This window comes from Mastacembelus armatus, chromosome 9 (genome assembly GCF_900324485.2).
Source record: "Mastacembelus armatus chromosome 9, fMasArm1.2, whole genome shotgun sequence".
Taxonomy (NCBI): Eukaryota; Metazoa; Chordata; class Actinopteri; order Synbranchiformes; family Mastacembelidae; genus Mastacembelus; species Mastacembelus armatus.
Genome location: NC_046641.1, coordinates 13,406,847 through 13,434,827, shown reverse-complemented (window position 1 = coordinate 13,434,827; position 27,981 = coordinate 13,406,847). Strand labels below are relative to the sequence as shown.

Below are 27,981 nucleotides of genomic sequence, written 5' to 3'. Positions count from 1 at the left end.
TCAACAGAAAAATGTCCATTTTCCACAGCAGACTGTGTCAAGTGTCAAACATGCTCATATCTATACTCTGCTGTACCTGTGTGCAATTTAAAATGGAGAGCATGAATAACAACACAGCAAAGACCTGGGCTTTTTTCAAATATTTTATTTTGTTTTTTTTACAATCTTTCTGACTGAATCATCGTATGTCTGTCAGTCCAACCCACCAGAACATGTAGCATCAACCTCAGGCCAATCGAACGATTTTCAGCCTGCAGCTTCATTCAGTTTCATGGTGGGTCGGAAAGCAAATCAGACACATGAAGACTCGAGAGGTGAAGATCGTGAACACAGCTTGCACATACTAGACCAAAAAAAAAAAAAATACAATGTAACAGACAGACTTCCCTAAAAATCAACAAATAGCATGAAAAAGGAGTTCTGTGCAAATTCTGAATGTGGACCTTTAAGAGGCCTTTTGCTGATGGTAAAAAATTTGTCCTTCCCCAAGGGCTGATCCATGATCTACAGGCTTATTCTGAAAATGACAAACATTTCTGCCAGCAACTACAACAACCAGCTGGTCGTGGAGCAGCTGCAGGCCTGAGTGTTACTGTAAGATTCCTAATTGTCTTCACTCTAAAGTGTTATAGGTCAGCGTGCTTGACTTCTGCAGTGGGCTCTGAGGAGGCGTTCTCTGTGGCGACAGAGGAAGTGGAGGGTTTGTGAGCTGGCTCATCTTTAAACGGGCTGTCTTTGGCAGGAGAGAAGCGAAACTCCTCTGGCACGTCATCCTCAGGTTGAGTCTTCTTATAGAAACCCAGTTTCCCCAGCAATGCATTAATCTCAGAGCGGGTCATGTCAGACAGAGGAATCCGCTGTGGAGGAAGCACAAAGGGGGAAATGATGATTCTACACTACATTTACTTTGCTGTCACTGTTGCTGATGCATGGAGAACTGCAGTATACGTTTCATTCAACATGATAGATGTCAGTGCAAGTTCAGGCTGTGCTGCTTGATATTTTTACAGTCCAGACTGAATGTATTTGAAAATAGGCATGATTTTTCTTTTTCGGGGTCTGTGCTTTAGTATAATGTACACTTCACTGGAGTGCAAGGTTGCACCTTTAATTTGAGGATCTCAATTTAGAAAGAGCTCAAATACAATTAAATGACCCCTAGTTTCTCAATGCTTAATGGCCACCTGTGTGCTGTGTTTCAGTGTAAGTGTGCACACGTGGCTGATTGAGAGTTACCATTTAGATTCAGGAGTAGGTGTCTGTCAATATAAGAAGTAAAGGTCCATGGGAATGAAGCTAAAACAAACAAAATAAAAATATAAGGAAGGTATTAAAGACAGGTGGTTTTCCAAAATCAGCAGGGTGCAAATCATAATGTGCAAAGATATGATTACAATGATGTAAATGTTGTGGATGACAGGAAGATCATTTGTGGATAGTGAAGAAAAACCCCTTTATGGTTGTACTACAAATCAAGGATGTAAATGTACATGTTTGCTATATTTACGATGACCCTCATATTGGGCGATGTTCTGCCCTTATATGGCCAAAGATGTGCATAAATACTGCTTTAAATTTCACCTCAATTCTTCTATTTCTCTTGAGGATTATGATAAGTGAAAAGTGTAGCTATCAAGACTCACATCCAGCTCTTCATAATAATGGTTGAGGAGGACAAGCTCAGGGTCGGCCCCAGGAATGTGCTTCATCACCAGGTTGTGGCTGATGTGGTGGTCAAGGATGGACACGGAGACAAAACACTGTTTGCATCATATAAACACACACATCTCACAACACGTAACCGCCGAAGGATACTAAAGAGGAATATCCTGGACCACAAAGGCTTTGACCTGCAGACAGAGGTGGGGATTAATGTTTTGCATTCAGTGACACATCTGTCAGGGATTATTACGTGAAACACTGAATGTAAAATGTTTAACTTACCTCTCTGAGCCTGTTCAGCTGTCATCCACCACATGACTAGAAAAAGACAGAAAATAATCAGAGGCCAAGCCTCATGTTTAGGAAATACAACATCACTAGAACTGAAATGTGTCTTTCTGCAGATTTTCTGTCAGGGCAGCTCCTTTGCTGCAGTTTCAGCTCAGTTCCCTTGTTTAAGATCACTTCAGCTGGTCTAATGGTCTGAAAAGTTGCACCTTTTGTGAGCACATAGTTTGAAAGGCTTTTTGGCAAAGATGCTGAAGCCTTTTTTTTTTTTTTTTTTTTTTTGTAGAAAGCTCTGAGGTATTGAGTAGCAGGTGTGACTAACACAACAATAGGAGCAGGTAACACTATGATGGTGGTGGCCCTGCTGATTAGGTGACACCCTGGGGAAAACTACATGCTTTCTCACAAAAACATGGGTAGACTTTCAGATACTTTTGTGCCAGAGTCAGACCTCCACCCTGAGCCCCCATTTCCACCTTACAACGATCACCAAGTTACCCTGAAGTAGATTATGTCTTTGTTACAATATTAACTTGCCCATTGCTGCCTACACAGTGCGCAGACTTGACTGGGGAACGTGGCCTACTGTAAAAGCATGAAGATCTTGTGTTTATTACAGCTGTGTCCTCCTTCTCCCCCTCGGAGACTCACTGGTATGAGGACAGCACGGAAATGTGAGGAATATATGACGTTCATAAGCGATGTGAGCCTCAAAGCTTCAACCCACCGTCACCGTGAATATAACTCAGCCGACTTTATGTTTGGAGCTCAGTGTGAAGAAGACTCAAATGTACCTCCACCCTCGCTCTTGCCAGCCCGTCCAGTTTCTTCAGATCTACATCGTAGGCCGAGGCGCAGTGAAGTAAACTGGCCAACACGATCAGCCACATTATCTCTCCCGGTTTAGATCGCGGAGCAGGACTCGCTGATTCTGGAGCAGTACCGGGATATGTCTGTAGGTAAGGGAGCTACACAGAGGAGGAGGAGGAGGAGGAGGAGAGACGCAGCATGTCACGTCCGGACCTTTTGCCACGTCAAATATTTCTCCCAAAGGAGACAGACGAGTGGGGTGGGTGCTCATTGGTTGTCTCCAGCAAAATACGGTAAATGCCATAGATGTGATATACAGTCTGAGGTTAATCCTCGTACATTATAACAGGTTTCATAAACACACCCTAACAATGTTAGACAATGCCTCTATCTCTTTGGTTTCTGATTCCAGTCTACATCATCACTGGGTAATTGCATGAGGGACTGTGGTAGATTGAGTTTGAGGGTAATGAGACTACAATACAAATTCAATCACGTGACGTCAGATTCATAAGGAGGTACTCCTGAGATATTTTTTAAATTTTTTTCATTTGGATAGAGATGCAAATATTTATGTTTAGCTAAACCAAACAATAGCATGGGGCCCACCTTATGCTACATTGAAGTTCAATTTGCAAAAAGAAATGTCATTTCATGGGCTGGTAACCTTGATGCTGTTGTTGACCAGACTGATCAGTTTAGGTCCATATGATCATCCATCCATCCATTATCTGGTCCGGGGCCAGATGGCTGTCTCTTCTAACATCTAGATCTGGATATCTATGTCTATACATCTGTGTCTATGTCTATGTCTATATAGATATTGATAAATAGTGTTTATTTTTATCTCCCGTTTCTGTTATACATTCTGGCTGAACACAAAGTTATTCTAGTTTCCACATTTAACAGAAACTGTTCATTATAAAGTTTAGACTTAGGGATTATAATATATATTGTTGTATTATATAAATCTTCCTACATTTATCCCCAGATGTTAGAGAAGAGTTTTAAAGACAGTTCAGATACACTGAGGAGAAATGGTCAAATAATCAGTGCTTCATCACAGCAGGGTATGGGACGCACACTGACCTGTGTGCACACTGATTTAATTCAAATATAATATAATATAATATAATATAATATAATATAATATAATATAATATAATATAATATAATATAATATAATATAATATAATATAATATAATATAATATAATATAATATAGCCCTGCGACAGACTGGTGACCTGTCTAGGGTGTACCCCTGCCTTCCACCCGAGAGAGAGCTGGGATAGGCTCCAGCGGATCCCCGTGACCCTGAACAGGAAAAGCGGGTATAGAAGATGGATGGATGGATGGATAATATAATATAATATAATATAATATAATATAATATAATAATATAAATATATATATATAAAGGAAAAAAACATAAAAAATCAGCAGTTTCTTATAGTTAATCATTGTTGAGAACTACAGACATGCTGTCAGTTGTTTACATCATATCAGGTAATGTTTGTGTCTGTAATTGCAGTAAACATTCAGCAAATCCTGCAGTATTTGAATTACATTTCTGACCCTTCATGCAACCATCACCACATTTACTGTACCGCACAGTTTTTCCCAGCAAGCTTTGGCCTTAAAGGGCACACGCACAATCACACATGACTACATTTAAGGTCTCGTGAACGCTGATGGTGGAGATTGGTGTTGCCATGGCAACATCTAACCCCATGCTTTGGCTCAGGGTAGAAATGTTTTAGCTTCCTGAAAGTAAAGGGGTGTGAAGCTATGAGCGTCTTTATGGCATGATTATGTCCTTATACAGACATTAAATATAAGGACTATAGAGGTTAAAAACAAACCTGCTACTTTATCACATTTAGATCAATCTGGCCTAAAGAATTTCTCTGGAATCACAGTGAACAGGGGCAGATTTGTTTGTAGATGTTTAGACATTTACAGTCTGGATTTTTCTAGGCTAAAAGTTGCTTTTTTTAATATAAAAAATTATTATTAATAATGTTTTGGCATAGATTATAGTCACATCTTTGTCCAGAGCCCCTTTAACAAGTTAATAGAATGAGTATCCAAGAAAATCTAACCTTAACCTTTGACCCACCATGTTGCTCCCACTCTTCCATTTTTCAAACTCATCAATTCTAATGGGAGCTCATTGAAAGATTATGAAAAAATATTATTAAACAATGGACAACACAGATAAAAGGCCCCTCCACACAGAAAAAACAGATACTTTGTGGTTGTTCTGTGTGTCTCCTATTTGTTTTTAGTAGATCCCCATGACCCTAATTAGGAATGAGCAGGTATCGATAATGGATGGATGTTTTTGTGGTCATTTTGTGTTTCTTTGTGGACATTTCTGTCTCTTTTTGTGTCTTTTTACTGAGCTCTGAACAAAAACAATCACAGTTGGGGGTTTTTCTGACAAAGAGCCATTTGAAAGACACATGTACTTAATTGGGCGATGAGGCTGTATAAAGCTTAACTCTCCTGCGGTTATCACAGGCACTTCACCACATTAACCACTAGGCGGCAGTAGTGCCTCATCATAGAATTGGACTATATAGAACGACCATTCATTTAAGTCCACACTGTTGAATGTTATTCCGTCATGATCCCTCATGTTGTCACAGTTTTATAATCTCAACATAAACCGAAACAGAGCGAGAACAACCAGGTCGTCCCGACACCTGACTGCCTGTCCAGGTATCGCTGCACGACATTTCCTTTCTAGCCCCTGTAGCTCTGTGATCCTCAGAGTCAGACTCTTGCTGTAATCATCAACTCAACATCGGCAGGCGGTGACTCGTTTACGGAAGCGCTCTCTCTCTCTCTCTCTCTCTCTCTCTCTGGTGTCGAGCTGTCCCGGACGTCTTATTTAATTTGAAGGGCACAGGGGGAAGCACAGGACTCGGTGTCGAGCTGCAGCGGTGTGTGTCTTAAAACGCAGGGGGAGACATTTGTACTGAGATGTAGGCTGGCTGTCAAAGCCTGTGGCCAGCATCGCTCCAAACCCACCTGCTCCTCCTCTCTGTCATCTCCCCGCGGAGCGAGGAAGGAAGTAAAGGAGGAAGGAAGGCGCTGGGATGCCGATGGTTTCATCTGGGAAGCGACTGGAAAGGAAAGTTCAGTGTGTTTTCGGTTAACGTTTCACAGGCAGTGCATATATTCTTGCAGATTCACATCCTCCACCACAGAGGATCCGGACCGATCGACCTGTACACCTGCAGAAACTGTTTATTGAAGATCAGGAACATCTGCACTGAAGAACCCGAACAGGTAAAGGTGGTGATTAATCAGCTACACGCATGCGTCACATTGACACCTATGGGCATCAGCTTCTCTGGTAGTGCCAATGGTAGTGACAACTTCAACACACGATATGTTGTGTACTTGTGAAGACAAGGCTGATCCTTATGATGTGTGATACAATGATTAAGATAAGACAGAAGTTTTTATATCCCAGTGGAAATTATTGTGTCACTGTTTGTGTTTCACTGCAGTCAAAACCTTTAGAATTAAAAATAAAGGACACTTTCACACCTTTCTCACCTTTGCCAGTGTCAGAAATCACACATATGAGTCTTAATGATGTAGTTACACGTCATAAATACACAGTAATTCTGGGTTTGGTCTTTCCCATCAGGATAAACACTGAATGAACTCGTCCTTCATTTTCTTTTCTTTTTTTTTTAATTCAGACAAATTGTCCTTGAAGCAGAAGCGTAATTAGGCCGGATACTGTATTTTACTGCTGCTGCCCTCATTCATCTGGTGCATTAGTCATTTCTGTGATAGCATGTGTGAATATGTTCAGCTACAATGGGCCCAGCACCAGTCAAAACATACAATGTAGAGCTGGTGTTTACATAACAGGCTATAAACAGATAACAAATGACACTTCCTGCCAAAAAGCCTTCTCTTAGATGTCAGGCATATTTTTTTGTGCAGCCCGGAGCTGTGACATATAATTAACTTATATTAAAAATGTGGCATTTATTTATATAGTTTAACATAAATTGTATATGTTTTGCCCTTGCTGTGTCATGCATTTCAGTGGTTGGTAGTGTTCAGAGTTGCACTTCTTGTTTTCTCATACAATCATAGAATGAAATGTAACTCAGAGGGAAGGATTTAGCTTCAAGCATAATAATCTGTAGCTATGTTGGATTCCAAGTGATGCATTAAATTTTAGTCCAAATGTGCAGATTATTACTCCCCCAGCAGGTTTTCTCAGCAGTTTCTGGATCAGCAGTTAACGTATTGTCAAGCTGCTGTTGCAACTTTTGGCAAACCTGCACCAATTTCTTCATTCTTATTTGAAAAGCAGCAGCTGGCCAGGAAGGGACATGTGGGGCAATTGTCTAACTTCTCTCTGAGACAGTGTTTTCATTTTATGCACATGCAGACATTAAGATTTACAGTATTTTTTTTTTAATCTAATGAGCTTTTGTCATTGAATTTGTTTGTAGTGAGATTTCTTCTCCAAAAGATTATAACTGAATGAAAATGTTTAGCCCAAAGATTCACATGTGTAAAGTATGTTTGCATCTGATAACAACATGGTGACGGTGTCCCTCTGCAGAAAGCTTTTAAACAGAATCAAGCCTTAGTAGCCTTAGTGAATGTTTTCAGTTCATGACTAATTTGTATAATTGCTAATTGACAGAATGTGTAATTGAAACTTACTTTCGCAGTGCAAATGTTATAGTATAAGTTGTCAGTATGTGTCTTCAGTGTTAGACTTTAAGCAAAATCATTGTGGCATCCTGCAGCCTTGGCTGTGACCTGAAGGGATACTCTCTGGCACTAGGACCTGGAGGAGCCATTTGCAGCTGTGGCAGCAGCTGCCGGTGTCGTTTCTGTCCGGGTCATCATTAGTACCCCTGTCACAGGGGCATATGGCCCTGGAGGCCCTAAACACCAACATGCTGCTTGGCTGTAATTTTAACTTTAAACACAAAATGTGATCAGCATTACGGCTGAAATCCCTGTGTCATCCTGTGTCAGCATGAGGATAATTCACTGTGAGATATAGATACATTTCTTTAACTTAACCCCTAAGGAAGAAAAGTAAAAAACTTAGGAACGTTCTACTTAGTAAGTCATGCAAAACTATGTTGTCAAATAATCATCGGAGGAGCCAAAAAGGCTGGTTAGAGCCTGCTGTTTGGGTGAAACTACATCCTTCCTGGCTCTCTCAGCTCTCACGCCCTCAGGAGGGTGCGTGTAAACACCATGACACATTTGTTGTTATCAAATCATTACACACTCTCTCAACGTGAGTGGAAAGCCAAATACTTGGCTGTTGTTCTGTAACATGAAGAAAAGAGGAAAGGAAAGATTAGCTGAACTGTATTTATAGTTTGGCATGCATTCATTATCATCTTCAAGAAGTCCTGCATACTCTTCCTCCTCTTTCCCAGCTGTTTGTGTGCAGTAACTGTTTCCTCCCCTGTGTTCCCAAGCACGCAGACGAATGTTACTGCTGATTGTGATCTATATCCGTGTGTTGTGACGGTAGGCCGCTGGGAGTGTGGCATGTTGACGTCATTGATAGTGACTGTGAGGCGGTTGGCTGAAGGAAACAATACAGAGCACGTCGTTGGAGGAGCACAAGTGCCACTCGGAGTGCGGGGAGAAGAAGAGGAATGAAAAGATTTTCAGGTCAGGAAAAGTGTAGGTACTTAGCTCGATGTGAAAGGAAAAATGTAGGGAAGGAAAAGCTAAATAGGTGGAGTGAGCGATTCACTGCCCATTGCAAGTGAAGGTGAACAACAGAGTCTGGGAGAAGATGAAGAGAGGGGAAAGATTAGGGAAATGGAATGATAAGAGAGCGAGAGATGGGGGGCGAAGGGGGATTAAATTTTGGAAAAATAGACGACGGCAGAGGGAAGTGTGAGAGGATCAATTCAGAGAGTCTGTAAGGAGAGACAGTGTTGTCACTGAATGGGCTGTCTCGCCTGGCTCGTTTTGCACCCACCCACTCCCACGTGTGCCCAATCGCCCTGCCATCCTCCCTCCACTCATCCCCCTTGAAATGCCATACATGGACCATAGGAATACATTATGCCCAGCCAGGCACCAGGTTATTGGTGGACTGGAAGACCAGCATGTTTCTGGGCACATGTGGAACACAGAGGCAGCTCTCCTCTCCGCATGTACATCATGGCCCCCGTCTCTTCAAGGTCATGTGAAAAAATGTGAGAGCTCTGTTATTTCTCCTTCAAGCAGAGTACCCTCGCTCCCTACTGAATAAGAACATCTCCATAATGCAACAGACGTTTTTTCAACCATCCAGAGAATACGATGGGTTAATATCTGCTGTGATTTGGCTGTGCACATTGATAACACACAAGGTCGGGTGTCCTCTCACATCATTAAAAGATATGACCCTGGCGTGTTTTAGTCCTTTTCTCACGACGCACAACCATCACTGATTTGGGTTGACATGCTGTAATTTTGTGCTCAAATCAGCTCTTTTACCATCCATGTCCGTACACACGACTGCGTCTCAATCCATGTGTCTGCTTTTTAGTTTTTAGGATGAAACATCTGAGAAGTCCCAGTTTGTTTTTATTTTGGTGTTTTTTTGTTTTTTTTTAAATAAAGTTTTCATTAATTCATCATAGCAGGTGAATTTAAATAAGAAATTGTTAAAGCTTTTATAAACTGAGTCTTCGTTGAATTGCTGTTGTGTTATGTCAGTCAAGCAGTACGGGAACCCAAACATTTATTCACACAGTAAGTGAATGGATTGTTACTTGAATCAGTTGGATTAAATTCTTCCTTTATTTCTGTCCTGCACTCTCTCTGCCTGATCTCTCTGCAGCTCTGTTGTTGTTTATGCCGAGCAGTTGACTTTTGCTGTTTTTGGACTGTGGTTTTCTGTGTTAGCGTGTGGCAGGTGCTCTGAGCTGATATGAACTGACTGAACATCTCTCTGGTTACTGGAGCACTGGCAGGCACCTTAGGCAGAACTAGAGAGGATGATGGGTTTTTCTTCAAATCTCCCATCCAAACATTCTAGGAGTGCAGAAAATGTAATAATACAATATGTCTCATCTCAGCCTGCTGTCTTCTTGTTGTTTTTCAGGTATTTTGCACTTCCAAATGTCGTCCCATTATTAGTACATGCAGCTGTATTCATCTGTTTTCAAAGCCAGGTAATTGAACCATCATGACTCAGTTAGTTGTCCTGCTGGGTCAGTAGGGTCTCACAACAGTCATCAGAATTGGCTTGTCAGTTGTGCAAGAGGCTGCATGTTGTGCTGCCTGGTGTTTCACTGATAGAAATTCTCTTTGTGCCATCTTAGCTTTAGTTTATTTTCTTATTACATTATATCATCAGTGCATGGCCGAACATGAATCACTTACTATAATTCTGATGCTACACAGGGCTAGTGTAAGATATTATAGATGAGTATGAGTGAAGTTCCTAAAATGCAAACAAACATTCTTCTTTTGTCACTGAAATTTTAAGAAATGGACCAAGATAAACCGAACCAAAGCCAGATGCGAGAAGACAACCCAGAGGGGGCAACAAAAGCTTCAACAGGCCAGCCTACATCCCCTGTCAGGCCCCGACGGCCCCAGAGAAGTGCCAGAGTGGAGGGTTCTGTGGACATCGCCGAACCGAGAGCTGAGCCCAAAGCTGAGCCCGCTCCAGTGGTTGACCAACATGAGTGCATTCCTGATGGCAACTTGGGAAGTCACCCCAAACCCTCTCGCCCTGCAACAGTCAAACCCTTAGAAGAACGCAACATTAAGGCTGGTCCTAAAGGTCCAGGACACCACCCAATTAGGGCTGCCTCAGTCCCCCACCCACTTGCTAGCAGGCCTGTACCTCCTCACCTGAACCCCCACGCACAGAGAGCCCTCTCTGTAGCAGGTACAGCTGACACTCAGGCCCAGACAGTGGAAGACTTCAGGCAAGTTTCCAGATATGTTTATGCCTCAGGATGCCTCCACAGGCTGATTCTCAGACAGCTGAAAGAGATTAATGTCGACACATACAGCATCTATTTAAATACACTGCAATTCTTCAGGGCTGCATGATTATAGAAAACGTGTAGCCAGATTGTTATGATCTCTGCTACATTACAATTATTTAACAAATGTTACTTATTTTTGTGTTGGGGAAATAGAAGCTCTTCTACAATGGATACATATTAAGTCATCCTATAAACCATTTATAAGCAGAATACAAACAAACAAACAAATTTTAAAAGTGGCTCCTAAATGTTTTAGATCCTGTGCCACTAAATCCAGTAAACAAAGAAGAGCTGTGCATTCATTCACATTTCTAATTTGGCAGTTTATTATTTTGATAAGAATTTCTTTAGTTTCTCTTCATTACACTTACGCTTTCATAAATGTCTGACATTTACAGGTTTGAATGAACAGAATTTCATTTCCAACTATTTTCTTATTTAAATAACATTTTTAACTACTGAGTTTCCAGACTGCCTGCTATATAAAATCACATTACATGAATTATCCTGTAATTTATAATTTGTAATTTATGTGGTGTGAAAACAAAACATCTATATTTACACCCAGAGGGGTTCTGCTGTCTCAGAATCTGTGAAGTTATGATACTGAGGTGTGTTTACAAGACATTTTTATATAACAACACCTTTTTCCAACAGGGTGCACATCATCACTTGGAATGTGGGTTCGGCCACACCCCCTGATGACATCACTTCCTTGCTGGGGCTGAACGTGGGTGATGGAAACACAGACATGTACATTATCGGGTGAGTGTTGTCTGGTGCAGTCGTCATCCACTTTCCTCCACTCAAACACTGGAGTGTCTATTTCTGTTCACTTGTCCCCACATTGACGCTGCACACAATCTGACTAATGAACAGGTTTCAATGTCTCTCTCTCTCTCTCTGTGGTAACAGTTCTCTTTCATTTAGTCATCCACCACTACGTTATCAAATCTTTCTCTCTTCAACTCCTTGTACATATCTGTCCGTTGTTGACCCTTCCGCCTTGTCATGTGCCATTTTTCTTTAAGGCTGCAAGAAGTGAACTCTATGATTAATAAAAGGCTCAAAGACGTCCTCTTCACAGACCAGTGGAGCGAGGTCTGCATGGACAGACTCAGCCCCTTTGGTTACGTGCTGGTTAGTAATGAATTTTGTTTTAAACGCATGCACACACTCATGTGAAATGCTAAACAGCTTTGATTCACTGCACTCTAGTCCCTGCTGCGGTTTCAGTTCATCTTGTTCCCAGAGCAACGGGCAGGTGATAATTTATAACAGGCGTGTAATGTCAGCATATTTGCTATCTTCAGCTGCCTGCCAAGCTTAAAATGCAAAGTCAAGCTCACACTATCTCTTGGTCTCCCTCTGTGTGCCTTTATGCCTGCATACCTGCTCCTTCTTCATGATCTTTCTAGTTAATGCCTACCCAGTATAAGAATTCAAGTAGGTTTCATGTAACAAACATTTCCAATGGGATATATAGTCTATACTGTGTATCAAAAAGAAATTAAAAGCATGCCATACATTGTCTCTTACAAATATCTGGCCTTTATGTTGTTAAGCATACAGGCCATAGCTGTTTTCATCTGGCTGCATCTGAAACCATGTTTACCTCTGTTGGCATGGTGAGCCAGAGAGGCTAAATCAGCTGTCGAGCTCAGACAAATGTCTCCCAGGGTGCTGTTTTATTTTTGGATCATGTTATTGTCAGTGTTGATGGGCCTCTGACAGTGAGACTGATGCTGTCCTCCAGCTATATCATGGTCTGCTACGTTACTTTAAACCTCATTAAAGTCATCTGAGTATAACCTTTTTGTTTACTTCTTATGGATAGTAATGGCGTGAGCAGCTTGGTGAATTTATTCATGTGAGTTTGAATAGAGGGACACACATGTTGGTGTCAGTAGGAATCTCTCCAGTCATGACATGGAGGAGAGACAAGTAGTAACAAGACACTTCATCAGTGCTCTGAGATAGTCTGCTTCCACACTCATTGTCAGGTTCAAACTGTAATTGCTGTGAACGAAAGAACACTTTCTCTAATCAGGCCTTCGCTGCAGAAGGACGGGGCCAACACGACACTTTTTCTGGCTTTTCCCCACACAGTTGCTGATTGTTCCCCTAATTTCTGTTTGAGTAAGCTACAATTTAGATGCACAAATTAGCAAAGGCAGATGGTTTTTTTTTTTCCAATTGCACCCTGGCACGCACTGCTGAATGTGTCACAGCATGATTTTGGAGAGTGATTTATTTAACTGACCATTTAAAAAAAAACATCTGGGCATTAGATTTGCTTCATTAGGAAGCAGCTAAACACAGATTTTTAAATATTATGAGGCTGTAAAACAAACAATAACATTTTGCAACCTGTAATAAGGGCTTATCAATAAATCTCACTTTAAAGTTCTTCTAAAATTATGAACATAAACTCTAACGTACATATTGTGTAATGAACAGCGTAAAGTGTTGATGTAATTAGTATTAGAAATCGAAATGACTAATCTATTTTGCACTGAATTTCTTCAAAATTCTCAGTCCACCCAGATACATCACACTTGTTACTCATGGCTCATTTCTTCAGTCGTGTGGTTGCGAGGTCAAACATACACAACTGCACCCGTGCACTGTCCCTCCCTCTCTCACTCGCATACACACACTTGTCTTTGAGCTTGAATGTCGTTTGTGTTCTCAGCCAAAATGCATCTTGGCAGCCTTCAGGAGCTCTACCGATGTTCACTGATGTTGATAAGAAATGTTTTTCAAACCACAGTCCACACAGGCAAAGGTACATTATTTCGCGTTTTACACAAGCGTGCACAATCATTGTCTGTGTCCGCACACACACACACACACACACACACACACACACACACGCACAACACAACACAAATACTTGGCCCACTTTACGGTTCAGTAGAATCCATTACGCAACAAAGTCGTTCAAATCGGTATAAGGCAAAAGGTCTTATGTCACGTGGGGCTGTGTGCCTCCATTACTGCCCTTGGGCCATTACATGCAGGGTGTTATTGTGCTCCTTCAGCCTGAGGTTGGAGGGGTTGGAATGTGTGGACCACTGGAGAATGAGAGAGGACCAGAAATATCTGCTGAGGGGCTTGGCATATTTCTCCTTGTACAATGTTTTTTCATACTAGTGGCATACAAAAGTCGAAATCTGCTTAATAATGTAGTTTGACAAGAAACAAGTGCTTTAGATAATCTAAAAGGTCCAAGCGGCAAATGTCCACAGTGTGTGCACCACATTTCCTCAGCAAAGTGGTTTGCATACACCACAAACTAATGTGAAGTGTTCAGTGTTTCATGTAAAGTAGTGGGACAGCTGGGCCACAGGGCAAAATGGAAATATAAGGGAGTAGAAAGAGAAAGAGTGAATGAGACGGAGAAGAGAAAGTGAAGTAGAACAGCAGGACTGGACACATACCAAAGCCAGACCCACAACAAATTTATTCCTTGTCATTTTAATGAATGTTAAAAAGAAATATACATATTGTTACTCTGAACTTTATAGCTGTTCTTTTTTCAGAAATATGCAGTGGCATCTAATAACTCTCACTGCGTGCCTGCTCATGTTATCCTATATTCTTTTTCCTGTCTGTCTTCCTATCTGTTTCTCCTCATCGGTCTGTCCCTCAGGTGACCTCTCAGCGAATGCAGGGGCTGCTACTGCTGATCTTTGCCAAGTATTTCCATCTGCCCTTCCTCCGTGGAGTCCAGACTGAGACTACCCGCACTGGCCTGGGGGGTTACTGGGTGAGATAGCTACTGACACCATTCTGTGATTAGCACTGTGTTATGGACACTTCACATGTGGAAGCCTGGCTATATATAGGATAACATATCTGTAGAAGTGACTAGATTTAAACTTCCACCACTGTCACCTGTAGCCTGATATATATTTTGGAGATACTAAGTTTCCACTAAAACAGTGTGTTTTATCCACAACAGCACAGCTTTGTAATCTAGTGCAAATGAGCCAACATTTACATGAAAGGCTGGGGCAGCTGCACACCAACCACATTTTCATGTCATGTATTTGTTAGTCAAAATGCTTTTCCATCCAGACACAATAAAGGCATCAATGTTGGAGGCTGCAACTGTTGGTTCAGACTCTCATAGTTTGTAATCTTTAAAATGCGTTTTAACTGGTCTCAAAATTACTCTTAAAAATGAATAGAAATATCAGTGTGATTTATAGGAATCAGTTCTATCTGAAACAGGTCAACATACTATTTAAAGACAATGACTGAACCTAGAGCACAGTAAATGTCTGTTTATATGAGCTTCTAGAAGTTATGTGATCCTCAGTTTAAAGTAGCATCCTGTTTTTGTTCTCCCTGTATGAACTCACATTCACATTCTGCACATTTTATAGTGAATAATTTTCTCTGCATGGTGAGTCAGAGCAGTTGAGGGAACAGTGGGAGGAAATGCGCACAATTATCCTTTCCCCTCCACTGTGCACTGTTAGTATTAAATATGGATGATGTTTCTCACCAGCCCTTAATGAGTAAATTTCCTGTCTTTCTGTGGCACAGAAACACACACAACTTGATACCCTGAAAACGAACAGATTCCCTCTTTATAGGCATTTTTCCATCAATGATTAGATTTCATTCAGTTATTCATCTGTCATTTACTTTTTCTTCCAGGGTTAATGACAAGTATATTTATACAAATGTCTTGCTCTCTTTCATAATATTCAACTTCCCCCCTCTGCTTCTCCGTGGTACAGGGCAATAAAGGTGGAGTGAGCGCACGCATGTCAGTGTTTGGTCACACCATCTGCTTCCTCAACTGCCACCTCCCAGCTCACATGGAGAACTCAGATCAGCGAATGGAGGACTTTGAGAGCATCCTGCAGCAACAGCAGTTTGAGGGCCAGGCTGCCACAGGGGTTCTTGACCATGAGTACGTCAGCAAACTAAACACAAACTAATATCTAGTTTATTGTATCTTTATAATACACAGTAAAAAAAAACAGATGGAGTTATTGTAATTTGATATATATGTAAAAACAGTTGAACTTTATCACCTTTGTGAAGGAAGACTTATTACGAGATTGTTGTATTAGGCTGCGATAGTTTTAGCTTAGTGTACTGGGACGTACTGCCAACTGACTGCACACTTGAATTCATGGAGTTGCACCTTTTTCTTTTTTTTTTTTTTAGCGTGGTCTTCTGGTTTGGGGACCTCAATTTCCGCATTGATGACCTGGATATGCAAGTGGTAAAGTCAGCCATCGATAACAACAAGTATTCCATGTTGTGGGAAAAGGATCAGGTATAAACGCTGCACTCTGTAGGCAATTCCTACTTTGAAGAGCCAAACTGAAATCATCAATGACTGATGTCTGTTAATATCTGCTCACCGTTACAGCTAAACATGGCCAAAGACAGTGAGACGGTGTTGGAGGGATTTCAAGAGGGGCCGCTGAAATTCCCTCCTACCTACAAGTTTGATGTTGGAACAGATACATACGACACAAGGTTGGTGAGGCCTGGGGTGATGTTACAATTTTTAGGCCACTGACTAGATCTCTCAGTGCTTAGCTCAATAAATCATAATCTTTCTGAAAAGTTCTCTCTTGCCTGGGGATGCACAAAAATGCTTCTTGCTCTTTTTTCCTCCTTGTAGTGTTTTTAAATGAAATGGCAATTTAGGGAGTTTCTTCATCTTTTTCTATGCCCATTTTTTTTTCTGTCCATATCCCAGTGGAAAGAAGCGTAAACCAGCTTGGACTGATCGGATTCTGTGGCGCCTGAGAGTCACTGCACCTTTGGGCGCAGGGAAGCGTGGCTCCATTTCAGGGCTGACTAGCGGGACCAAAGTGACACAGCATTCCTACCGAAGTCACATGGAATACACCGTCAGTGACCACAAACCAGTCACATCCATCTTTACCCTGCAGGTGAGACACACAAGGGTACACTGTAAAGAAGACTTTAGAGCATTGCATCTTTAAAAGAGTCTGATGGTAGTCCTTTAAGTAAAATAATACTGTATCAGTACCAAACAAATTCTACCATTATACAAGAATTTTGCCTAAATGAAATAAAAGACAATCTGATCACAGCAAAGTTAAATTATGATCAGGAAATCTACATACTACAGAATATGACCATTCATTCAATGACAACTTTGCCAGATTTTGGTCAATACTCAAAATGTACCAAGGATCAGTAGTTGGCTCTCATTATTATTATTATTTGTTGTAGTTCCCGTATAAGGTGGATGTTCCCCTGGTCACAATCATAGTGGAGGATGAGTGGAATAGCATTGCAGATGCCACAGCAAAATTTACACTGGCACCCAACTACTCACGCAGCTCCTGGGACTGGATTGGTCTATACAAGGTAACCTCTATGATATAACCTCTGAGAAATCCAAGTCAGCAAACCATCTGGTGTAGCAAATACATATTTCTCTTAATTACCAATTTGAATCATTGAGTTACTGTTTCTGATTTGTTGCTCCCCCCTCCATAGGTGGGTTTCAAACACCACAAGGATTATGTGGGATATGTGTGGGCCAAGCAAGAGGAAGCTGATTTTCATCGACAGGAACATCAGGTAATCTGGATGCCTGCTGGGTTTTCTTAAGAGTTGATTTTCACATTTAATAAATGTCTCACTAAATGTTTTCCAGGTAACCTTTACTGAAGAGGAATTGCCCAAAGGCTCAGGGGACTTCATCTTGGGTTACTATAGCAACAACATGAGCACTGTTGTCGGTGTAACAGAGCCGTTTCAGGTAATCATAACTCTTGGCACTGCTTCCTTGGAGTTAAAATGATCAAGAGCACCAACAAATCCATTGTCACTGAGAGAGTAAAATTACATCTGTTGTTGTGCTACCAACACGTTGCTGCTCTTTCTCTGCTATTCTAATCCCTCCATCCCACTCTTGTCCTCTTTTTCGTCCATCCTCAGATCCAGCTTCCCACATCAGGCCTTGAGATGAGTTCTTCAGACAGCTCTGACTTCAGCTCAGAGGATGACAGCACTGTCCACATAAAGACAAGGTCCCGCAGTCCCAGCCCACGTAAGGGCAAGCAACACAGGTATCGCAGCAGCAGTCACAGCCGCAGTCGCAGTTGCAGCCGTTCTGGCAGCCCCGCACAAGCCAAAATGAAAGAGCCCAGCATCACTGTTGGTTCTCCATCCTGCACCACAACAGCTGAGAGTGAGTCCTCAGGGCAGCCAGCAGAGGGCAGCAGCAGCCAGGTATCTACTGCTAGGGAGAAAGACAAGAACATGGAGGATTCAGGGGTGTGATGCAATACCAAGTCCTGCTGTTGTCATGGCTTGTAGAGCCAACTGTTGTGTCTTTTATTTGATACATACATTACACTGTATGTTTCCTGAAATGAAACAATACAGTTTATAATGCCATCCTTTTCAGGAACAGCCATCTGATTTGTCCAGGAGGCTTAATTTGTCTTGAGTTGTTTTATTGATCCGTGCACGTTATATATCTTTATTTTCTTTCACACTGTCCCGTGTTTCTTCTATCTTTGCCTTTGTCCGTTCTCAGGTGTGGACAGTACAGGGAGCTGACACCTTGCATTAGGAAATACTCAAGGATTCATGGTCATGTTGTGTAAAAGTGTTTACTTCCATCTTCTCTCTATTGTGACACTGGTTTGAAACTGCACTCACCTAGAGGTCATGTCAGCAGGCTTCATAGAAACTGAAGGAAATACTTTGAGACAATGCGTTGATACACTTGACACAGACATTGCTCACAAATCACTCAGTTATGGAAAATGTAACCGTGTATGACACAAATCTGCTCAGAACATTAGGACATAGAGACGATAAAAACCGTTTTTTTTTTTTATTCCCAGGCATCCAATAAAAGCATTACCAATTATAACCACAATTGCTCACATTATTAGTTTCTGCCAACCCGGAAATAGAGAGAGCCACACAATTTGACTTGGTGGTATGGTTCTAATCTTGGGGATATTCCCTGCTTTGGAAATTCCGCGTGCATGATACAGCAACATGATACAGTCAAATGATCCACCATTGGCATGCGTAAAAAAGAGCAGAACCAAAGGAGGTGGAGACTGAGGTTTAGGGGGCTCGGTCACTAGCTGTGCCCACAGCAGAACACATGTTAGTGTACAGAGTCAATGTGAGCGTACAGGCCTTTAAATAGGCCGCCAGATCAGTGCAGTGGGATGTGATGGGTGTGGGAGACTAGCTGTCAGCTGACACAGCATAGCTGTCTTGACAGAAGCAGTTTATTAATTGTTTGCCACTGACTCTGCTGGGACAACTACTGTAGTAATAACTACAGCAATATCTGGTAGGTCACAGGCCTGATATAAGACATGCGCTTCACGACAGCAAAGAACATAAAATACTTTTTTTTAAATTTTATTCACCCCAACCACAAAAACTGCTCACTTATGTATTAAAAGTTTGACTATTGAAACAATTGGAAGTAAGAAAGACACTGATTTTTAGTCTCCAGCAAATTTAACCAGGGACTCTACTATGTAGAGCTACTACAGGGCTTTGTATTATAGGCTACACTAAGTAATATGATACACAGCTAACATGTTTCATTATCATGAAATATCACATACTAATGTGATATTTCAAATACATGGTCCTATCAAATATTGAAGTTTTTGTGTGATTTTTGAGTTTGGGGTTTTTTCTTTCCCTTTTCATTGCACTGTGTATTTCTGTGTTTTGCTCAGATTTTCCCGTATTGATCTGGGTGATTAGCTGACTGTAACAGTAGTCACAAAAGTTGTGTTGCTTTGTTACGATGTGACCTCTGATGCACCATCTTAGACACTTTATACTTTGGGGCTGTTAGGATAGTACTGTTGTAGCTGTAACTTCAGTGTGTATGTCGGTTTTTGTGTGTGTATGTGTTTTTATAGAAGTGTGTGTGTGTGTGTGTGCGTGTGTGTGTGTGTGTGTGTGTGTATGTGTGTGTGTGTCTGTGTTTGTGTGTGTAGATAGCTATGTGAATGGAGCGTGATTGTGATTGCATGGTTTCCTGCTGGACATACTGTACATTCCAGTACTGTGATTTTTGTGCCGTAAAGTGCTGTACTTGACTCTTCTCTGTTACTATTGTGGCTGTAAAACTTGTTAGAAAAAACGTGGACAGTATAAAAATTTAACTTCAGTGTAATCGTTAATCGGTGCAGAAAGTGCAAGACAGTTATGCTTGCATAAATCTGAAGTTGTTTGAATCATTCTATAGTGCATTCATGTATTTACTTGATTTTGAAATGAAACTTCTACTGGACCTTTGTTTAGAGTAACATGTTTAAAAGATAAAGATTGTATGAACCTTGTCCTACTTTAGATGACATAGATAAGTATGATGTGTACTGCAGTCCTGATCACTGATTCTCTATTGTGAAATGTACCCTGTCTACAGAATGTTATTGTTTTGTAATTATGTGGCTAAAATATAAGAAATATATATGTAAAGGACAAAGTACGTACTAGAAAACAAAAAGTAGGAGACAATCTATGCCACAAAGCTTGTTTCGCTCAAATGGTCTATTTATTTTCTTATTTAGCTGTTAAATGAACCTGAATTCTGCTGGTCAGTGAGGGAGCATTATTGCAGTGGAATATGATATTGTCAAATATTAATCACTATTTTCTTTTTCTATTTGAAAAATGAAGTTTGATTTCCCTAGTTTCTGTTTTAGTAAATTCAGTCCAAATGTTGCATTCATTGTCTAAAATGTAGATGGTTTAGTCTACAGCTGTTTGTACAACTGTGAATGAAATTCACAAAAAACCTGTGAGATATTAATTGTTGCATATAAAGATGGTTTGTCTCTGTGAAATCATCTAAGGTGAAAAGGTTTTGTAAGGGTTGCTTGTTTTGTTCTCCAAACCCAAAACTTGTACAACCCTATCCAAAGACAAATATATTCCCCTTCACACTCTGACCCGTCTGTTTTGTGATTCTGTTCATACATATTCTCTTGATTTAAGAATGTGTAATGATGGTATAATACTTCTTTTTGTGTATAGCGTGGTACTACTCAGCTTAATAGTGATAATCAAGCAGTTTAATGCTTGTACTGAGGTTCGAGTTCGGTTTACGTTAGAGTAATGGTTGGGGTTACATATTTAGTTGTGAGGGACAGTGGTAAGAGGAGAGGGAATGCATCTATTCAATGAGTTTTCACGGCTATAGAACGACCAACGTGTCTGTGGAAGCAAAAGAGAAACTTCAAGAGAAATAGGTAAAGAAACAGTCAATGAGGAAATAAAGTAGGTTTAAAAAGTAAATATGGGCAATGACCTTAAAACAACAAGTCCTTCCCGGTTGAGAATTCCTTCTGAGTTACTAAAATGTTTACAGAAATACATATATGCACAGGTAATTTCCCTTGGGCAGAAGGTCAAAAATACAACAACAGTACTATACATACATTATCTTTATTCATGTACATTATTTAACTTCATCTAATGTTTACCATCTTTTTTAACCAACCCGCTTTTGTTTATTTATGATTGTTTTCACTGGAAGTCACTTGAATTCTGAATTGACAGACAACAAACATTAGATTTCCTGCAGAAGGCAACAGCAAGTGCATCTTGCATCATGCTTTTACCCTCTGAAAAGAAAGTGTCCACCATGCAAATTCAGGCTGACCGTACCATTCTCATGCAACACTGTTCAGGGATTGAGCTGCTTGGTTTGGTTAGATATTAAACACCATGAGCCCAGTTATTTAAAAAAAAAGTTAAATTAATTGACTTAAATGTCACAAGCTGACTCAGCAAATGAGATGCTAATGTGAAATGTCTGGGTTTTTTTAATCAAAATTGCTAAATTTAAGGATTAAATTTAGCATTTACCAGGAGATAGATTAACACTTTTCTTGTGTGCTGAAGGTAACCTTTGATTTTTTTTGAGCATTTTGACCTTTGATGATAAGAACCATGATGTGCATTGAATAACCCTGACCAGTACATACATTAAGATGTTAATGCTATCTTTATACATTATCTCTCATGATGATAATAAAAATCACCCTACAGTCCCTGTTGTTATATAATCTTCACAGCGACTCTCTATTGACTTCAGTAACAGCATGGTCAACGTGTTATATCTCCTCATAAAGGTCAGATAGAACATCAGGTCTCTCTGACAGGCCAGTGTTTCGAGTGTGTGTTCATGTGCATCAGATTATGGATGAATCTGTCTTTTGTGGCTAAAACAAAGAGATTTAAAGAATTACTTTCAAAATGACTTACTGAAAATATTTTCAAACTAAAACTAGAAATATTCCCTAAAATTCTTCTCTTTTTTTTTCAAACCTCCGGTCCCATCAAATAAATAAAATAGTCCTTTCTTGGACATAACCCAGCCCCTATAGAGACAGTAATTAAACCCATCTGCAGCCTAAAAAGGCATAACATGTTCACCATCAAAGCCATTGATTATATTACACAACATCGCCTAAAGCAAAATAGGGAGATAGGACCTTCCTGAGTAGGATATAATCAGGTTTCATTGAGATATAATATCCCTACCCTCTCCCTATCCATATATTCCCAGTTCTTCTGGTTGTTGTACAACACAAACACATGCTCTCATGTCTGCTGTTGGCGTACACCAAAGGTGTAAACCTGCGAAACATGTATTTGCAGTATAAGGGTTATCTTAAAATACATCACATACAAACACAGCACAGGTTTTATGCGTCATACAGGGTCATATCTATGGAGCATCAGGTCAAAATCAGCCTTGTAGCTAAGACGAACAACTGTGATTTCCAGGTTGAAGGGTTTAGAGTGTGTGCAAGTCAAAGTTACGACATAAGACAAGGTACACATACCTCAGCCTGACACTGACACACACACACACACACACACACTTTAGGTGTGATGTTGTAATTGCTGAGGTAAAAGGTGCTGATTGAGCAACTGGTCTCTCGAGTCACTGTAACATTATAACAGCACATGGTCGCTGTATGGGTGGATGTTTGCAGCAGATCACAGGATGCCGCTACCCCCGCGAAGCCTCAATGGTACGGTCCGCCTTCTCGTGACGTCAACGAGTCTGTATAAATAACATTGCTGTTGCGCCATGAGGCTCAGGCTCCACGATCTACACCCTCAGAGACTTGGCCGTCCGTCAGACGCACTGGGACCCCGCCGATATACTCAGAGTAATTAAAAAAAAAAAATACAGAGAAAGCCTTATATCAACGTGTTGTTATTATTATTATTAGAGACTTTCACACCAGCAACACTCGTTAACCATGATGAACGGACAGATTAACGGTTTTCATAATTCCCTCATCGACGAGGACTGCTTCTTGTTCACCTCGGAGTCTGTCGGAGAAGGACACCCCGGTAAGACCCGACACACCGGCCTTTTACCTGTTTGTCCACATTGATGAAACTAGCTCAGTTATACTTGTCTTACTGCGTAGCTTACCCCTCGTACTTCGTGATGTAAGGTTTTATTTTCAGTAGCAAACAGCGTGATAAGATGATCGTTAAGGCCTTTTCCGCTGCGAGAATGTGACTGGACCGGTTTCAAGAACACGCGCTACTAGCTAACGTTAGCTAGCTGAGCTTTGGTGATTAGTTGTTCGTTTCTGCTCCGTCGACAGCAGACCTGCCGCAGGGTTTAGTGTTAGACATGAACAGTACATATTAACTGGGCGCTGTTTTTTAAGTGTCTTTATTTACCGGTTGTTAAACGTTATTTTATTTTTTTTCTTCAACGTGCCGAGTCGTCTGGGTCTCTTCCTGAGACACGCGGGCCACGGTGCCTGCTAATATCATCCTTTTATCCTAAAAGGCCGAATACCGTCTTTTATTTATTCTCGGCTGACGTAATTAAACTAGTGCTTATAACAGATATTTACGCTCGTCTTCCGGCTAGTTAGGCGCGCTCTTCTCCCCACCACATGTTCTCATGCTGAAATGGCGACTGTTCCGAGTCACTCCCACTGAGCATGAGCCGAGCCGGCCCGGCGGCCCTAAAGGGCCTCAGTTTAGAGCCACCCCCATTATCTGCAGTTTGCCGGTGTTTAGTCGTATTATTTTTCTCTTTCAGACAAGATCTGTGATCAGATCAGTGATGCTGTTCTAGATGCTCATCTCAAGCAGGACCCTGATGCCAAAGTAGCATGTGGTAAGAAAAAACATTTTTTCCGCTCTAAATTGTTGTTTGGGTCTGGTGTTTATATTGAGTCTTCTGTTTCTGATTTGCACCGCTATTGCCTCTTTCAGAGACTGTTGCTAAGACTGGGATGATCCTGTTGGCTGGTGAGATAACATCACGTGCCACTGTTGATTATCAGAAGGTTGTTCGTGACACAATCCGCCAAATTGGATATGACGACTCCTCTAAAGGTGTGGCTTGTTGCATTACTGGTTTTGTGTATTTCCTTTAGTGATCTGACTTTGTTTTTTTTAGTGTGGTGTCTTTGTTTTGATTGGTTATGTCTGTACAGGTTTTGACCACAAAACCTGCAATGTTCTTGTTGCCTTGGAGCAGCAGTCCCCTGACATTGCTCAGGGAGTTCACATTGACCGCAACGAGGAGGACATTGGAGCTGGGGACCAGGTTAGAAGTGGCTGTAGTCATGTTTGTCATGTGTGATTTGTTTTTAAGTATTTTCCAAGGCTGAGTATTTCTTGCTCTGCAGGGCTTGATGTTTGGATATGCTACTGATGAGACTGAGGAGTGTATGCCTCTCACAATTGTCCTTGCCCACAAGCTAAATGCTAAGATGGCTGAACTGCGACGCAATGGCACTCTTCCATGGCTCCGACCTGACTCAAAGACACAGGTATGTAAAGCTGTTATACTTGCTGTTAACTACTGTGAATTCTTCGTTGCATGACTGATTTGACTTCATTTCCATTGCAGGTTACAGTCCAGTACCGTCAGGATCGTGGTGCCATGCTCCCTGTGCGTGTGCATACAATTGTGATTTCTGTTCAGCATGATGAGGATGTTTGTCTGGAGGAAATGAGAGATGCTCTGAAGGAAAAAGTCATCAAGGCTGTTGTTCCTTGCATCTATCTGGATGATGACACTATCTACCACCTGCAGCCCAGTGGGCGATTTGTTATTGGTGGCCCACAGGTAAAAGTCTGAGGGTGTGGCTTTGGAAAGTTACCTACTGAGTTAATTGCCTGTATAACAACTGTTCTGTTCCAGGGTGATGCTGGTCTTACTGGACGGAAAATCATTGTTGACACTTATGGAGGCTGGGGGGCCCATGGCGGTGGGGCTTTCTCTGGGAAAGATTACACAAAGGTTGATCGCTCTGCTGCTTATGCTGCACGCTGGGTGGCCAAGTCTCTGGTGAAGGCTAAACTCTGCAAAAGGGTGTTGGTGCAGGTAAGTGGTAATGTGAAATCCCTCCTGTTTATTTTAGAGGTTCTTATGTGTTTTGTGCTTAATATGATGTATGTGTGCTGTATTAGGTGTCCTATGCCATTGGAGTTGCCCATCCCCTCTCCATTTCTATCTTCCACTATGGGACCTCCCACAAGAGTGAGAGGGAGCTGCTTGACATTGTGAAGAGGAACTTTGATCTCCGCCCTGGAGTCATTGTCAGGTAATGGTGTCTCTGAAGCCACCTGCTATTCAGTGAAACACTTGGCTGCTGTCTGTTTCCTTTCCAAAGTTCATTTTATTAATTTAAATTGTTTTTCCCCAGTGAATTTTAATTCATGAATACATTCTGAATACTCTGGAGAGCCAGTGGCATTTTCTTTTTGCTAGAGCTGTCATTTTGTTTGCTTGTAGCTTATCCAATTTTACATGGCACAAAAAAGTTAGATAACTGTCCTCTTGTAAATTGGATGAGTTTGGCTTCTATCTGCAACCTGCAGTGTCCAGTTTGGTTGGCAGGGTAAGTGCCAAAGCTTCACATGTTAACCTATTTATTTATTTTTTTTTTTTTTTGGGTGGCTCTTGACACTCCCCACTGGCTAACGTGAGGGTTATATCTCTCCGAGTATGAATGTGTACATCTGAGGTCACTGGGGGTGGTGGCTGCTGCTAAATATTTTGATTATGTATTCCAGGGATCTGGATCTGAAGAAGCCCATATATCAGAGGACCGCAGCCTATGGCCACTTTGGCCGAGACTCCTTCCCATGGGAGCTGCCCAAAAAACTTAAATACTAAACCTGTTAAGCTTTTCCCCCCAGGCTTGTTGGTGTATACTACAGAGAAGCCTCCAAGATTCCGGGGGTGAAATGCCATAATCTCTCATAATGGTATCATTTAACACACGACTCCTTTCCTCACTCCATCTCGCTCCTTTGTCTTGGTACTGTTTTCTGCTGGTGGCAGTATCATGCTGGGTCCTAGGAGGCATGCCTCAGAAACTTGATATTTAAAAAAAAAAAAAATCAGGCGGGTTCCATGAACTCATGCCCCCATAGTACTTCTTGTTCACCTGTGTCTTGAAGGTTCCCTTGCTTCTCATTGTGATAGACCCTGAATAGATGCGTTCAGCTGTTCTCCTGTTGGCATTCCACACTTGTCAGTATCGTCAGTCTTCAGTGTCATGGCGGTACCATATTAGGCCATATGTGATGCCCCTCTTAATTTACTGGTGCTACTGATGTAAGGAGAAGCTTTCAAGTTCATTGAGAAATATAATTTGGTCGTTTGGGGGGGGGCGGGGGTACTGTGATCTGGCACCTTCCTAAACAGAGGTTATCTTTTGTTCTAAACATTCCTCCTTTGTCAGTCTAGTTATTCCCTAACCCAGTGTTTCTGTTTGGGTAGCTTTATTCCCTCGTCTTTGTGGAGGATGCTAGAATGGCACAGTCAAAATTTAAGGATTATTGCTATATTCACTGAAAATGCTATGCATTGCAGGATAAAGGGAGAGCCAAATCATAATTATTCAAGCTCTCAAATGAGTGTAAAGCCTGATGCTCCTAAAGACCACTGCTGATTTCTGACATTATACAGAAAAGTCAGAAGCTGCTATGTCACTGCTCTGGTCTGCAGAGGCATTGGCTATACTTGATAGAATGGGGGGTGGGAATCTGTTTATGCATTGAAATTAAATTTTAAATGAGTCCTTTTTAAATGTATTTTCACTTGCTTTTTTTATGGTTTGAAGTGACTAAAGGCCCTTTTACTCCATAAGTATATTGATGGCAGGTGTAGCTACAGAGAAACCTGGTTCCCATCTTTATTCTTACAGGGGTGTGTTTGCCACGGTCTTCTTGGCTTGGAATCAAACCTCAACACTATTTATTTGTTCTCTGAAACACAGCGTGGATACAGAGAAGCTGGAGTTTCAGAAGGCAGCTTTTAACACATTGAATCTTGAATTCCTTTTGACTTGATCATTTTCAGTGTTTTGGATTGAGGCTCCAGAGTGTTGTACAGAAAAGCTTTGGTCCACCTCAACACAAGTGTCACTGGCTACTGTTAACTTTTACAACTCTTTTTTTTTTTTTTTTTTTTTGCACCGCAGAGCTTATTTTGAAGAGGGATTAGTTTTAAATCTCATTTAAAATAAAATGTCTGCAGGTCTTGGGCTCTTATCTAGGTTCATCAATGAGATGGCAACATTTGGTTGGTGTAGTACAGAGAAACCAGCCTTGTTTACATAGCCATTTCATGGTGGATATTTCAAGTTTTGGTTTTGTTCCCTTTTACCACTCCAAGGTCATCCCGTTGGCTACAGTAAGTGTGAGTGCCTTTCTATTTCCTCTGCTCCCCTGTTGCGTTTCACCCTCCTATCGACGTGAGTTCAACTTCCAGAGGAACAAGTAGCTCATACTGTGTTATGCTTCATGTCTAGACTCGGTAGCTTCCTTATTCTCTGTAATAAACTGCTTCTTTGAAATGTCTTTGTCTCCATTAAATTCCTTTTAAGGTCATAAACAAAAATTTGAGGAGCTGGGCTTCTAAATTTAACCAAAGCTATCACAGATCTCATGAGGCTGTGTGTATTGGAGCTTGTTACTTGCACCAATCTGCAGTCCTGTAGTGCTTTAATTTAAGCCTTTTGCCACAAATTTAAAAAAAATCAAAGCACTGAGCATAACAGTGCTACTGGCATTGCCTTGAATGGCAAAGAAACATTTTACATTATAGATCCAAAACATGTAGCAGGCTTTTTTTTTTTAAAAGTCTGATAGTCATAATTTAGAATTTGACACTGGATTATTTGACAACCAGTG

The 27,981-nt window shown here is 41.1% G+C and overlaps 3 protein-coding genes across 5 annotated transcripts; 2 read left to right on the top strand and 1 right to left on the bottom strand.

Moving 5' to 3' along the window:
* Nucleotides 1-130: 130 nt before the first annotated feature.
* Nucleotides 131-2,917, bottom strand: selenom (selenoprotein M). Its single transcript, XM_026321857.1, has 5 exons — nt 2,745-2,917; nt 1,945-1,980; nt 1,816-1,850; nt 1,644-1,722; nt 131-857 (listed from the first exon to the last, which is right to left on the bottom strand). The coding sequence occupies exons 1-5, from the start codon at nt 2,838-2,840 to the stop codon at nt 627-629; spliced, it is 477 nt and encodes a 158-aa protein (XP_026177642.1). The 5' UTR covers nt 2,841-2,917; the 3' UTR covers nt 131-626.
* Nucleotides 2,918-5,656: 2,739 nt separating this feature from the next.
* On the top strand, nt 5,657-20,732 carry inpp5jb (inositol polyphosphate-5-phosphatase Jb). Of its 3 annotated transcripts, XM_026321339.1 has the most exons (15): nt 5,657-6,058; nt 9,876-9,945; nt 10,263-10,710; nt 11,431-11,538; nt 11,805-11,913; nt 14,429-14,545; nt 15,528-15,703; nt 15,964-16,075; nt 16,172-16,281; nt 16,508-16,703; nt 17,011-17,148; nt 17,281-17,364; nt 17,441-17,545; nt 17,725-18,018; nt 18,329-20,732. In XM_026321339.1, the coding sequence occupies exons 3-15, from the start codon at nt 10,265-10,267 to the stop codon at nt 18,362-18,364; spliced, it is 2,031 nt and encodes a 676-aa protein (XP_026177124.1). In that variant the 5' UTR covers nt 5,657-6,058; nt 9,876-9,945; nt 10,263-10,264; the 3' UTR covers nt 18,365-20,732. The 3 variants fall into 3 exon arrangements, with proteins under 3 accessions (XP_026177124.1, XP_026177122.1, XP_026177123.1); XM_026321337.1 differs by having other exon boundaries at nt 17,725-20,732; XM_026321338.1 differs by lacking the exon at nt 9,876-9,945 and having other exon boundaries at nt 17,725-20,732.
* A 2,147-nt stretch (nt 20,733-22,879) lies between these two features.
* Nucleotides 22,880-27,647, top strand: mat2ab (methionine adenosyltransferase 2Ab). Its single transcript, XM_026322040.2, has 9 exons — nt 22,880-23,154; nt 23,867-23,944; nt 24,043-24,165; nt 24,267-24,379; nt 24,462-24,605; nt 24,686-24,904; nt 24,980-25,162; nt 25,249-25,382; nt 25,855-27,647. Exons 1-9 carry the CDS (start codon nt 23,061-23,063, stop codon nt 25,955-25,957), a joined length of 1,191 nt encoding a protein of 396 aa, XP_026177825.1. The 5' UTR covers nt 22,880-23,060; the 3' UTR covers nt 25,958-27,647.
* The last annotated feature ends 334 nt before the right edge of the window (nt 27,648-27,981 follow it).